The following is a 13146-nucleotide window of genomic DNA, read 5'->3' as shown; positions in this document are numbered from 1 at the left end:
TTTGAGGTGTTAGAGTGTTTTTTTGGACTATTTGTGTAGATGGATCAGAAACAGCAGTCAGATGAATACAGAGCCTTAAAGATAGGTTTATTTGTGTCACTGTTGTCAGGCTGCAAATCTGGACAGATTATAGTTTTCTTTTTTCTGTTGTCTCTCACTAGAAATTTGCCAGACTTGGTGGGTAACAAGCAGGGCCTAACACATTAGATTCACATTAACATTCTATCTATAGATTTCCTGCTGTAGTAGTTTTAGGCTTCTCTCCCCGTGGTGCAGGGTAGCCATGGATGGTAATCTCAGTTGTCTTGCGTGGGAAGTAGAATCTGGTGTCACTGCGGTCCAAAGGAACCTGGGAAACAAAAATCACAGTCATGTGCTTTTATTGCAATTAGTGGTAGTAGTCCCTCCTGGGGAGCATGATGCACAGTGTTCTGCTGCTGAGAAATGTCCAAATGACAGAAGAGCAGGGTACCACTGTACTGTTCACTGCTTTGTCATGGTCAAACCTACTGAATAAGGAAAACTTAGCAAATTAAACATCATGAGTTCTGACTCTAAAAATTGAACTTGCTTCCCTACAAACAAGTTCAGTTGCCTCCACCCTGCCAGACTAATCCTACCAGTTCCTTGATACCATAGACCCCAGCTGGGATGTCTGTCTCTACCCTTGTCATGAATAAGTAGTTTACTTGATGTATAATATGAAAAGTCAGTGAAGACTGTCTTATTTTCTTATTTATTTTAGTTTTCTTTATAACAGGCCAAAATTTGCCTTTCCCAAAACACTAATCTGCAAAGTCAGTCATCATCACAGCTGGTTGTCAGATATGATTGATGTCTCAGCTTGTTAATCATATTTATTTTCCTCCTGTTTATTCACACTTCCCCAGAAGAATCCTCACTGGTATATCTGCTTTGGGTATACTTACATGATTATTAATTTTATGGTTCTGCTTGCAATTTGTTTGAAAGATGCTGTGCAGCAGCACATTTTTTTCCACAGTACTTCTGTATGTCACTTCACATTGCTCACTACACCATTTCTCATGGCTGAATGCTTTAATAAACAGCTCTGAGTACACCTGTGGCATTTGGCAGTGTGCTGTCACTGTCACTGTAGATGCTTTGCAGTCAGGTTTCTCAGGGGAAGTGTGCTGCTTCTCTGTTCACAAGTCTATGCCAGTGTGAAGAGTCCTCTTACGTGTAAATTTTAAAAACTAGTTTTCTGTGAACAGCTCTGCTCATTCCCTGTAATTCTTGTTTTCCTTGTTGTCACAAATCGTTTCCTGCATGAATATTTTTCATTGTGGTGGGCTTAACGCCTCTGAATCCTGTAAAGAGCTGAGTCTTTAAGCATCTTACTCACCAAAGGTGTTGAATGCCAGCCAATTTCTTGGCTTTCAGTTTGTGGCTCTGAGTATTTCTTTCTTGGCACCTCTGCTGCACGGTGAAGAAGTTTCAAGAATTCATCTGTTGTTTTAAGAGACAGAAATACAAATGAAAGTGTGTTTAAAAATCAGTCACCTGTGGCCATGTGTTAGAATGGGACATCTTAACACTCTCCAAGCTACAAGAAGGACACCAAGGATGGAGGCAGCCTCTGTTTCTGTGAATAGTATTGTCAGGATGCATGGTGATGTTTCTACTCATCAGTAGAAAGAAGATGTTTCCCCATCTTCCTGAGGAAGTTTCAAGATTTCTGTGATAATACTGTCCTGTTAATTCTGGTATCCCTGTCTACTGTACTGCAGCATCTTACTTTTCCTCCACCAAATCTGGTACAAACCAGTGTTCCATGACAACTTTTGACTTCCTCATTTGCCTGAGACCTGCAGCCTTTCCCTGGTTTGGTTTTCTACCCTCCCCAGTCCTTGAATAGAGCAGGCCGAACTTACCATTAAGGTTTTTAGACAAAAATCAGAATGTTAGAAATAAGGGAGCAGCTGTGATAAGGACTTTTGTTACCCGTGCTCTAAAGTAAGCCTGGGCAGTCATTTCAGCAGTTTAAGCTGCATGGTGTTAGGTACAATCTGCATTTGCAGGCAACATGTACATATAGGACATGCTTCTAGGTATTTTTGTTTTCCCCTGAGCTTTAGATCCTCAACAAAATTTTACAGTATGAATATAAGGAATTTAATATATTTTATAGTTTATATATTTTTTTAATTAGAAACAAAAATGAGAGCATAATTGCATGGATGTAAACTTGTGCTGAAAATGCAAAGTAACGAATGGAAAATGGAAAGAGCCTTAAAATGAAAAAAAACCTGCTTTACAAACAAAAGCCATAAATGAGTTTAACTTACTTATATGGTCACAGATATGTTTCCACATACATCATATTTTAGACTGATTACAGTTATTAAATCTTACGTGTCAATAATTTTTTATGCAGTTATCACAAGTTTTTCAGACTTCTTACCGTTTATTGGCAGATGTACGTTCTCATGCCAAGACATTGGCTTCCTAGCGACCATGTGAACTGCCAAGAAACAAGACAGGTGAATGTTTTTAATATGAATTTGGCATCACAGCCAGGTATAGAATGTGTTATTGAACTGCATGTGCATAGATGAAAATTAGTTAGAAATACTGATTAATGGCAACTTCTAGGAAGGGAAGGTCATTCATCAAGTATGCTGAAGGCCCTTCAACAGGATGCTGCCTATGCTCACCATATCAGTCCCACCCCACCCAAGGGCTGGCCTGCAGAATGCCACATCTCAGGAAATTATTTTCTTTTATTGTTTTACTGCAAAACCTAGACCTGAAAGAATCTACTCACATCACCTGCCCGTGCTAGCACAGACTGAATTGGCAGATAGAAAGCAGATCAGGACCTGAAGGAACATGGTGTAGGGTTGGGGCCCTCTAACCCATCTTGGCTCTGTATTTACACAGAATTTTTAAGTTCTTTAATAGTTGCCTCACTTCTACGTTGTTACTAAAGGCAGCATCTGGGCAAATGGGTCATGTCTCCGTTCTCTCTCTAAGTGTGCAGACCGGTTCCTCAGGCAAAAGGAAAGCCCACCAGTTGCCCGTTCCAGCTTTACCCCTCTCAGTGGCCACTGCTGCCTCGCTTGGGTGCAGCTGCTCGTCCCTGCCGCGCAGCCGAGCGCTGCGGGCCCCCCACTCCTCACGGCTTGTCTTGCCCCCGCGGCTTTACGCCAGTCCCCTGTGGCCGCGAGGCTTCACCGGGCTGGAGGGTGTTCACGGTGTACTGCGTGAAGAGCAGCTGCCAGCGGCGCTCCTTGTCGGCCCGCTCGCTGCGGAAGCGATTCTGCAGCGCGTCCGGCGGGCTCCTGTCACCGCTGCGAGCGGCCATGGCCGGCCCGGCTCCCGCGACGACGCCCGCCCGGCGCTCCGCCTCGCGCCCCTCCCTTCCCGCCTCCGATTGGCCGCCCGGTTAAAGCCCCCGGCGCTGATTGGCGGCGGCGCACGCGGCGCGTTTGAACGGCCGGCAGGGCGATGGAGGCGGCGGAGCTGCGCTGCACGGCGGCCGTGGAGCAGCCGCTGCCGGGGGGACTCGCCCCGCGCCGCCGCGTGATGCGGGCCGCGACCGTGCTGCTGGGCCGCAACGAGCTGCGGCAGCCCGTGCTGCGGGTGGCCGGCGGCAGCGGCACGGCGGCGGCGGTGCTGAACTTCGTGCTGGCCGGTGACGCCGTGAGGCTCTTCACGCGGTTCGCGGGCGAGGGGCGGGCGGCGGTGCGGGTGGGGCCGGACGGCGCCCAGGTGCTGCTGTCCGACTGCCCCCCGGACGCGCTGCGTCGCTTCCTCCGCCTCCTGCGGCTCAAGGTGGCCGCGGGGTCGCGGGACGCTCCGCGCCGTCCCCGCCTGCTGGACCGGCCGCCGCCGTCTTTCTCTGTCATCAGCCCGGTGCAGGAGCGGGACCTGCTGTGCGGCCCCGGCCGCCGCCGTGCGGGCGAAGAGCGAGGGGAGAGCCCGGCGGAGGTGAGTCCCGGGCCGAGGGGGCGGCCCCGGGTAGCGGCCCTGCCCTGACGGGGCGCCCCCGCCTGTCCCGCAGGTGCCCCGCGCAGAGAGGCGGCCCCCGGCGAGGCTCTCGGCGGAGCAGGAGGCGGTGCTGCGCGCCGTGCGGAGCGGAAAGAGCGTCTTCTTCACCGGCTCTGCAGGTGAGGGGCCCCGGCGACCCTCATCGGCTCCCCGGGGGAAGTCCTGGCCATTGACCTGTTGCTTCTACCTCCAAGGGACTGGGAAGTCATTCCTCCTGAAGAGGATCGTGGGCTCCCTCCCTCCGAACATCACCTACGCCACAGCCAGCACGGGAGTGGCAGCTTGTCACATCGGTGGCACGACTCTCCACGCCTTTGCAGGTGATGGCCCGCCCGACAGCGAGGGGCTGGGAGCTCCTACTCCCTTCCCAAAGAATCAGGAGTATCCTAAAGCATTGCTTTTTGTCTTGTGACAGGGATCGGTTCTGGGAAGGCACCGCTGGAGCAGTGCATTCAGCTGGCAGAGAGGCCAGGGGTGCGCCAGCATTGGCTGGCCTGCCAACACTTAATTATTGATGAGATCTCAATGGTGGATGGCAAGTTCTTTGACAAGCTGGAGGCAGTGGCAAGGTGAGCAATTGTCAGGTCAAACTAGCAGAAATTAATTTCTCTAAACTTCCAGTCTGCTTCCTTTCTTTAGTTTTATGATTGGATACAAGGCAGCTGCTGGTATAGGCCTGTAAGGAAGCAAGAAATCGTAGCATTTGGGTCGATCTTTACCATGAGATAGGTTTTGGTCATGTCTACCCCTCACTCACAGCTATGGCTGTTTGGGTTGCTCTCTCCATCTCCTGAGCTAAGTGCTGTCTATAGAGCTGTGTCCAGGATGTACAGCTGTGCCCAAAAGGTCTCTCTTGGCAGAGAGAAGTAGCTGTAGTGTAGCAGCCACTAAAAAACTGAGACTGATAGTGACCTCTAGGGTAGGTAAGCAAAGCAAATATAATGTCTTGTACTAGCATTGCTTAATTATTTGAGCTCTTCTGAGGCAGCTGGGGATAAACATCTTTCACTGTAAATTGTCTAGGTTTGAATATACTGACAGATTCAGAAGTAACTTCTGGGACCTGACTATGTCCAGATTCTGGAGGACATTCAAACCTTCTCTTCCATTCCTTCCAGGGCAGTCAGAAAACGGGATGAGCCTTTTGGAGGAATTCAACTAATTATCTGTGGAGATTTCTTACAGTTACCCCCAGTCTGCAAGGCTAATGAAGAAACCAAGTTCTGCTTTCAGGTACAAAACTGTTCCTAAACTCATTCTCATACTTCAAGTCTGCCTCTTTCTTAACAAGAGAATTATTTTTTCAAGGCAAAAAGCTGGAGGAAATGCATCCACATAAACATGGAGCTGACTGAAGTGCGGAGACAGACTGACAAGACCTTTGTCTCGCTCCTCAGTGCAATCCGTTTAGGCAGGTGAGGAGAAACTCATCTCTCTTTGTAATCCCTGCTCCCCACTGATGGAGCAGAGGAGAGAGCAGTTTGTCACTTTTCTGTGCTCTGTCAGGAATGTGTAGCTGTAGGAAAAAGCTATAAATGCCTTAGTTAACATAGACAGTTTTCATATATGCTGCTCTGGTAAGGAGGGACAATTCCTCTGCTCTCTGAGTTTATGCAGGTATCCTTCTCTGTCTTCTCTGGAGGCCTGTAGCTTGCACAGACTCATCTAGCTGTGTGAAGGTCAGTGCTGCTCAAACCTGTTCATGACTTTAAGGAATTCCCTTTTCCTGGCTACCAGGTGCACGGAGGAGGTTACCAGACAGCTGATGCAGACGGCCGCTCACAGGTCTGAGCGTGATGGGATCCTGGCTACGAGGCTCTGCACCCATAAAGATGATGTAGAAATAACCAATGAGAGACGCTTGCAAGAGCTACCAGGTGAACTCAGTGGAGGAAACGGCTGGCTTTGGGGCTGAGCTCTGTGTGGATGCACTGGGGGTACTGGGGTGTCAGGTGGAACTTGTGTTCTGTCATGCATAGCAACAACACCTGTCCAAGCTCTGTGTGTTGGAATTGAGGTGCCTGCGGAAAAAATTCACAAATTTTTGTTTAAAAATCCAGAATGTCACTTTTTGGTTTGTAAGAGACAGCAAGCTCATTGCTTGCTCTGAGATAGGGTGGGTAACTTATTGCCTCCACTCCCCTGCTTCTTCTTTCTGTAGTATCTTAGGCCATGCTCTATCCACCCATTACTTGAATTAATGGTATTTATTTTTTTGCCTCCCTTGCTGACCCTTGGATTCTTCCTTAGTCTGCTTTGGAGATCTGGTGTTGGTAGTGAGTGAAACTGCTCAAAATGCTGTTTGCTCAGTTCTTGTTTAGTGCTGACCTTTCCTTCCTGTGTCTTTTCATGCTCTGGAAGTTATATAGGGAAGAGAGGCAATTGTGAGCTCTCCATTGTTAGATGTGACATGGTTTTTGTGAGGATGTCCTAGCAGCAGAGCAGAATGGATATTAAAAGTGGAATTGCTCTTAGAAATAAATGCTGAACCTCCTGAAATGTTGTGTACAATTTGTTCAACAGTTTTAAGTTCTGTCTTTCTTTCCTTAACAGGAGAAGTGCATGTGTTTGAGGCTTTGGACAGTGACCCAATGCTAGTGAAGTTAATTGATGCTCAGTGTCCTGTGGGTGGTAGAGTTGAGCTAAAGCTCGGAGCTCAGGTAACTGTGTGTACATACATGTGTGATAGATCAGATCAAATGGTGTAAGAAAAATGGAGGAATATCAGAGAAATGTACAGAGTAGATTAATACATAGAATGTAAATTCAGTCTAGAATGGCTATGCCAGGCCAACAGAAGACTCTATCCCAATCTTTGTATTTTTTCTGCTTAGAATCTTATCCAGACAGAGGATGAGTTCAGGTCCATGTCTTGGGGACAGTGGTGATTGCTGTGACTTTGATAGACATGTCAAATCAAATTTAGAAGGCTTCTAGTAGAAGAGAGCACAAGCAGTCCTTGCCTGCAGTCTCAGCTCCAGGTACAGCAGCCCTCCCCATCTGTAAAGGTATGGCACAGCTTGCCATATTTGCTGAACTGAGCACCTAGCTCTCAGCTACGCCTGTCAGAGTGGAAAAGATGTAAGATTGTACTTAGTAGTAGCACCATTTGCTTTGGAAACTTGTTCCTTAGCTGTTCCCAGAATGCGTATATGCATAGGCTGGTGATGCCTTGTGAAGGGGAAACTGCTCTTTGGATCTGAGCTCACAGCTGTGGACAGAAATAGCTCAAGTAAAGTGTTCAGTGCTGTAAAATTATGTAGTTACAAATTCTAGGAAGGAAAGGCTGTGAAATAATTCCAATCAAATTGGAGATGGTACTGCAATAGGCAGGATAGGATGATTTGGCTAAATCAGCCTGATGTACTTATGCTTCCTGGCAAGAAGTTTAGCTGCAGGTAGCTGAACAGGCTGCAGAAGCAGTGCATTAAAGATTTTTCTTTTTCTCTGTAGGTGATGTTAGCAAAGAATCTGGATGTGTCTCAAGGGTTGGTGAACGGGGCACGAGGTGTTGTTGTAGGATTTGAAAGTGAACAGAAGAGTAAGTAAGCCTTTTCATCTTTTCTTAAAGGAAGTGGGAAAATAACAAATCAGTATTGGCGGCTGATGACTTCTTAATTTTGTTTACAGCTTGTTGATAATTTGAGGGAAAGCAGAGAGATCTCAGCGAGCTTGGGGCTCTCATGAGCTGTAATGTCATGCACTGCATCAGCTATAGCTGTCTGTAGGCCTCTTGTGTCCTGTATTCTGTATGTAAATGTGTCTGCTCATTTGAATTTCCTATTTGTTCTGTTGAAGCAAGTTTTGATGGATTTTTGTTTGTTTTTCCCAAAGAATAATGTTCTGCTACCAGCAAAATGTATTATTCTTTGCTTCTCAACTGGTAAAATGCCTGCCTTAGTTCTCCTGCTTAAGTAGGTGTCAAGCATCATTTCAGGGCATGCTATTAACTGTCTGTGAATTTAGGTTTGGTTTAGGCAGAAAAAAGGTGTTCTTAAGCTGCTGACATCCTGGCTGTTGAGTGTCAGGAATACATCCCTGTTTCTTTCCTGCTCCCATTCCTACAGGGCTGCCTAAGGTGAGGTTTCTCTGTGGGGTCACACAGCTCATAAAAATGGAGAAATGGATCATTAAAGGACCATCAGGAGTTCATCTGAGTCGTCAGCAATTACCTTTAAAATTGGCATGGGCCATTTCCATTCACAAGAGTCAGGTGGGTGTTCTTGTACAGCTGTCTGTAGACTTTTACACCGTTATAAACCTTATTTCCTGGGTGAGCTTGCATTGCTGGTGAAATAGGAGGGAAAGCTGAAAGGCCCTAGCTGGGGAGGAACCCCAGAACATGTGTCTAGCTGCAGAGAGATAGCATCTCCTTTGCTTTTGGGACTGTCAGTACAGCTGGGGGTTCCTTAAGCACACTGCCATCTGCAGAGTTGGTGTTGGACTGTAAAGCAGCATTATTTACCACTGTGGGCTGATGAGGGAAGTATTCCCCTGAGAGCATTAGGTACCCTGAGCTTTGCAGTGTAACTGAGGAAGCTGCTGGAGCCACAGCTGTGCTCTTTGGGCTGGACTCAGCCTTTGGTGTGTGGTGGGGATTTTTGCAAGATAAGGGTCAATGAAACAGTGTAATATTTTCCAAGTTCCTTCCTTTCCAGAAGACTTCATATTTGGTAAGTACTGGTCTTGGAGACCTGTGACCTGTGGGTTTGTTCCCATGCCACATATTAAACTAGAACACTAGGCTGTAAATTCTGCTGCACCTGGGACAACCCATGAGACAGGGCTGGCCAGGCCTTACCCAAACTCTTTCTCAGGTCTGCCTGAGCACTGCTTGAGAATGGTGCCTGCTCCAGTTAACTACTAAGAGTGAAACCAGCAGGATTTCTTTCCCTGCTGTGTTGATTATATGGGATTTATGGAGGTTCATGCAACAAGAGCCTCACTGGAATTAGTTAGTGGATCCTAGTGGAAAAATGCCTTTTCTTTCTACTAGTTCATTTTTTTTAAAAAAATTGAAACCTTTTACCAAAGATGGTATCTTGAACAAACTCACAGGACAGGTTAGTGTTGATACATCACAGTGTTCTTGTTTGTTTGCTCTGTAACAAAGTTCTCTGTGCCTTTGACAGGGCATGTCTTTAGACTGTGTGGAAATCTCCCTGTCTCGTGTCTTTGAAAGTGGGCAGGCTTACGTAGCCCTCTCCCGAGCCCGAAGCCTTGCGGGTCTCCGTGTTCTGGATTTTGACCCAAAAGTAGTGAGGGCTGATCCTGCTGTGCTGCAGTTCTACAGACAGCTGAGACGTCATCAGCTTCTAACCCAGGTAAAGAAAAACCTCACGCCAGCAAAGCCTGCCTTGTGTAGAATGAGAGATGCGGGCAGCAAGATGTTTCTTTTTCTTCCTAAGCAAGATCAACACTTGTAGTGACAGGAGAGATGAAACTGCAGAGAGGGCATGTAGCAGGGCAGCTCTGGGTGACCAAATAGCCTCTGTAGTGTTGGGGTTGTGTAACACTACCTGGTCCTTTGGGTGAAAGGATGGGTTTGGATTCTTTGATTCTCCTTTTGCAGTAAGTAAGGAAGGAGAAGTGGGCACAACAGAAATTTCTGGTATTTTCTTTTCTTTTTCCTCAAAGGATTCACTACACACCCATTCAGGTGCTGATGAGAAGGAAAACTGGAAATGCAACTGAGGATGCTCTTCTGGTTTTTGTGAGGTATCAGCACAGACTGCTGAGGTGCAGCGATCTTGTTGTGTATATTTGATAATATAGACAAAATGAAAGGAGATTTTTTAGATGTCTGCTTCATTCAGCTGACTCTGGATATGTAGAATAATCCCCACTTTACATCTGTGGGATTTGGAAGGCTTCTGCAACCCCTTCTGAGCCCTCAGCCTTGAGTACTCCTGTGTCACAAATGCAACTCTAGCAACAGAATGACTGAACAAGGATGTGCCTGAAGGACGTTTCTACAGTTTTATCCTGGGGGACCTTCCTACTATTCTCTCCTGCCTGCTAATTGTATTTTATTCTCTGCACATATAGACTAAAAACCTGTATACACTGTTGAGAGAGGGAAAATGTGCATCCTCTTTGCTTAGATGGATTGTTCACAGGAGCTGCTGACAAAAGGTAAAGAAGTGCTAAATATCTGGAATTCTTGATTTGCCTGCAAGAGAAGAGCTGTTCTTGCTGCCTGACACCAGGAGGCTTTGCATTAACTTCTTCCACAAGCAGAACTGTCAGAGTTGCCTCAGCCTGTTGTGCTGATACATAGCATTTTTATTAGTCTGTTGCATACAACGGGGTGATTATTTTTAACCTTTTGAGATGAGCTGGCACTATTTAAAAATAGGAGGAAGCCTTACATCTTATACCCATAATTATGGAACTATAAGAACTGTAAAGATTCATTCTCCCATGAGCAAGAAGGTGAGAGGAGATGGGTGCAGGTGGGACCCTCTCATGTTTAAACACACGAGGATCCCATTCAGATGGGAGCTTCTCCTGGAAAAAATGTCTGACTAATAAGGTGGAACTTAAGTGTGCAATAGAGTAATGGCTGAGGACATGTGAAGCAAGCTGTATCTTCACTTGTTTCATCAAAAGCAGGGCCAAGCAGAGCTAATGTACTGGCTTCTTAATAAAGGAGAAGCTTTGTTCTTTTGTATTTTAGCACTTTGCTTAAAGCTAATGTAACTTGTATATTTTAAAATGTTTTACAAATGGGAATAACATGAAATAACATCCAACTGCAACTTGTCTCTTCCAGGGGAACTCTCTATAAAAGCCTTTGCAGTGTAAACAAGTTGAAGGCCATTTCTTGGCAGCTGCTCTCCTTAAAGCCAGGAAAGGATGTTGACTAGCTAGGTTAGCATAACAGAAAACAGACTTTGATAGAATTAAAAAATGTATTTCTAAGTGGTTTGTTTTTTTTGTTTTATTTTGTTTTGGGTTTCTTTGTTATTTTTTTCTGGCCTTGAGAAGGTATTGCTTCTTGGGGGAAGCAATAGTATAAGACAGAAATGTGACTATTTATTCAGAGAGGTTCTTAATATATCAGCATATTATTTCTTCAAAGAAGTTTGGTGGGGAGTGGATGGGCAGTACCTGGAGGTGGAGCAGGAGCCTACAGAAGACAAGTTCCAAACGCTGTGCTTGGCCAGGGGTCTGGTTTCAGTTAGCACTTGAGGGTTTTTAAAGATGGGATGCTGCAGCATAATGAGGGCTTTGTGTTGCATTGGACTTTAAAGGGTGGGATCTGAAATACCCAGAAAGTTAAAGTGAGTTTTACTGTTGGGGTAGACAGCTATGAAGGATGTGCCAGGCAAGTCCAGTCATTGATAAATTGATATTGATAAATTGATTTATTGACTCATTATGTAAGAGTGATGAGATAATGCAGGTTCAAATCCTTTAATGCCTCTTAAAAAGTTCCTGTACCCCTGTAATTGCAAGATAATTTAGAGTGTAAGAGTGGTGATTATGTACAATGCAAATAAAGTTTTAATTGTGGTCTTGTGAAGTAACTCACTTAACAGCAGCTTTCATGAACTTAGGGACTCAAATATTTCCAGTTGTACTGGGGGTGGTGGGTTGGTGCCAATTTGAGGTAAAATGCTAACCAGAACTTAAAGATGAAAAGGTTAATCAATATTTCATTTAGTATTAAATCTATGTGAAATATTGTGGATGCATTCTCAGTGATGGAACTGTGGAAGCAGAATTGCTGTGGCTTTTGAAGGGCTGGCAGCTCTTCTGAGGCCAAAAGGTGTCCATCTGTGTAAATTCTGGCTGTTCTCACTTGCAGCTAAAGCAGATATAGGTGCTGAGTTTGAAGGCTGCTATTAAAATCCTGAAAGAAGCAGTCAGGATAAATCTGAGCTGTTAGGCTCTGTCATGGCTCCCCTTTGGTTGGGATTATGATGAGGCCTTTTTAAAATGGAATAATGCTTCCCTACACATGAGCTAAAAAATCTTGTAATACAATAAATATTCCTTTTTCCACATTCTCCATAACATATTAATTTTTCTTACAGAGATACTATCTAGAGTTAGAACTTAGTAGAGCACCATGCGATTTAAAAAAAAAATAAAAAAATCACATTTTATTGTGGTGATTGTACTGGAAGAACAGAAATGCTCCCCCTCCTCTCTTCATTAATCAGTCAAATGGAGAATAATCTGAAGACCAGGGGCCAGGACAGGCTCCATGAGAGCACTCAGCTGTGCTGCAATGGCTGGGACCCACCCCCGTAAAAAAAGAGGCTTTCGTGACTGTACTCCCATAAATATGGGTACTGCCTCACTTCACAAACTGAAGAGAAAACATTTAAGCATTTAAACATCTGCCTTAACTGCAGCCATTATTAAGTGTATTAAACTAAGAGTTTGATTCATAACAAGTATTTCTGTTACCACAAAGCACAGCCATTCTCATTTCAAATACATTAAACTATAAGAAACTGCTTTATACCAGCTAAAGCTCCATAATGCATTTATGTGTTATTGGAAGCATAATTCAGAAACAGAGTGTTATTAAAACCTTACCAGCTTCCAGTTTAAATCTTTGTATAGTGATTTAACACCCTTTTTGTTCTTTATGTGACATTTTCATTATAATTAAACATGGATGTGTCCCCACAGTCTGTGCCCACAAGTCCTGTGAGCACAGGAAAGGCAGCAGTAGTCCTGTTGATCTCAATGCTGTAATAAGATTTTGTCCAGGAATTAGACCTTCATATCCAGAATTGCTCTGAAGAGATAAAAATATGCTACTCTTAAGTAATGGAAGCACAGTACATTGTTGGTGGTGCTGTGAATGCTAATCATGTAATTTTTCTTGTAGATATTACAAGTTTCTCATTTTATATTAAGCCACTCCGTGACATGTAATTGTCTTCTGCTGTTAAATCTAAGCAGTTCTATTATTAGCATGAGAAAAAACCTGAACTACTAGAGATTGCATTTAGATGTGTAAAATTTCTATTTTGCTGTTTCCTATATGACTATTTTATGCTTGTTTCTATTACAAATCAGAAGATGTTGTATGGAATACTTTAGCTGAGCTAGTGACTAGTATATAATTTATAAAATCTGGTTAATAGAGGCAAAATAAGCTGATAGCAA

General features: G+C 44.7%; 2 protein-coding genes across 8 annotated transcripts; one reads left to right on the top strand and one right to left on the bottom strand.

Annotated features, from left to right (window-relative positions):
• Positions 1 to 66: 66 nt before the first annotated feature.
• On the bottom strand, positions 67 to 3362 carry CFAP144 (cilia and flagella associated protein 144). Its single transcript, XM_023932600.2, has 4 exons — positions 3199 to 3362; positions 2426 to 2485; positions 1367 to 1470; positions 67 to 349 (listed from the first exon to the last, which is right to left on the bottom strand). The coding sequence occupies exons 1-4, from the start codon at positions 3326 to 3328 to the stop codon at positions 227 to 229; spliced, it is 417 nt and encodes a 138-aa protein (XP_023788368.1). The 5' UTR covers positions 3329 to 3362; the 3' UTR covers positions 67 to 226.
• A 50-nt stretch (positions 3363 to 3412) lies between these two features.
• On the top strand, positions 3413 to 11537 carry PIF1 (PIF1 5'-to-3' DNA helicase). Of its 7 annotated transcripts, XR_015273624.1 has the most exons (14): positions 3416 to 3954; positions 4028 to 4133; positions 4209 to 4334; positions 4430 to 4583; positions 5133 to 5247; positions 5323 to 5429; positions 5752 to 5891; positions 6568 to 6674; positions 7468 to 7555; positions 8082 to 8227; positions 9147 to 9338; positions 9652 to 9732; positions 10063 to 10149; positions 10790 to 10938. XR_015273624.1 is itself a non-coding variant. In XM_086841399.1 (13 exons), the coding sequence occupies exons 1-12, from the start codon at positions 3472 to 3474 to the stop codon at positions 10141 to 10143; spliced, it is 1845 nt and encodes a 614-aa protein (XP_086697525.1). In that variant the 5' UTR covers positions 3413 to 3471; the 3' UTR covers positions 10144 to 10149; positions 10790 to 10938. The 7 variants fall into 7 exon arrangements, 5 of the variants coding, with proteins under 5 accessions (XP_086697525.1, XP_086697524.1, XP_086697528.1 ...); XM_086841399.1 differs by lacking the exon at positions 9652 to 9732 and having other exon boundaries at positions 3413 to 3954; XR_015273623.1 differs by having other exon boundaries at positions 9652 to 10149.
• The last annotated feature ends 1609 nt before the right edge of the window (positions 11538 to 13146 follow it).

This window comes from Cyanistes caeruleus, chromosome 9 (assembly GCF_971803275.1).
Source record: "Cyanistes caeruleus chromosome 9, bCyaCae1.hap1.1, whole genome shotgun sequence".
Lineage (NCBI taxonomy): Eukaryota > Metazoa > Chordata > Aves > Passeriformes > Paridae > Cyanistes > Cyanistes caeruleus.
The sequence above is the reverse complement of the archived record's forward strand: the minus strand, read 5'-3'. Positions and strand labels throughout refer to the sequence as shown.

Coding starts and splice junctions, on each gene's coding strand:
- CFAP144 (XM_023932600.2), bottom strand. CDS start 3,328: ATGGCCGCTCGCAGCGGTGACAGGAGCCCGCCGGACGCGCTGCAGAAT. Junction 2,486..3,198: donor CGTGAACACCCTCCAGCCCG/GTGAAGCCTCGC, acceptor GTTTCTTGGCAG/TTCACATGGTCGCTAGGAAG. Junction 1,471..2,425: donor CGTACATCTGCCAATAAACG/GTAAGAAGTCTG, acceptor TTAAAACAACAG/ATGAATTCTTGAAACTTCTT.
- PIF1 (XM_086841398.1), top strand. CDS start 3,472: ATGGAGGCGGCGGAGCTGCGCTGCACGGCGGCCGTGGAGCAGCCGCTG. Junction 5,248..5,322: donor AAACCAAGTTCTGCTTTCAG/GTACAAAACTGT, acceptor TATTTTTTCAAG/GCAAAAAGCTGGAGGAAATG. Junction 7,556..8,081: donor ATTTGAAAGTGAACAGAAGA/GTAAGTAAGCCT, acceptor CCATTCCTACAG/GGCTGCCTAAGGTGAGGTTT.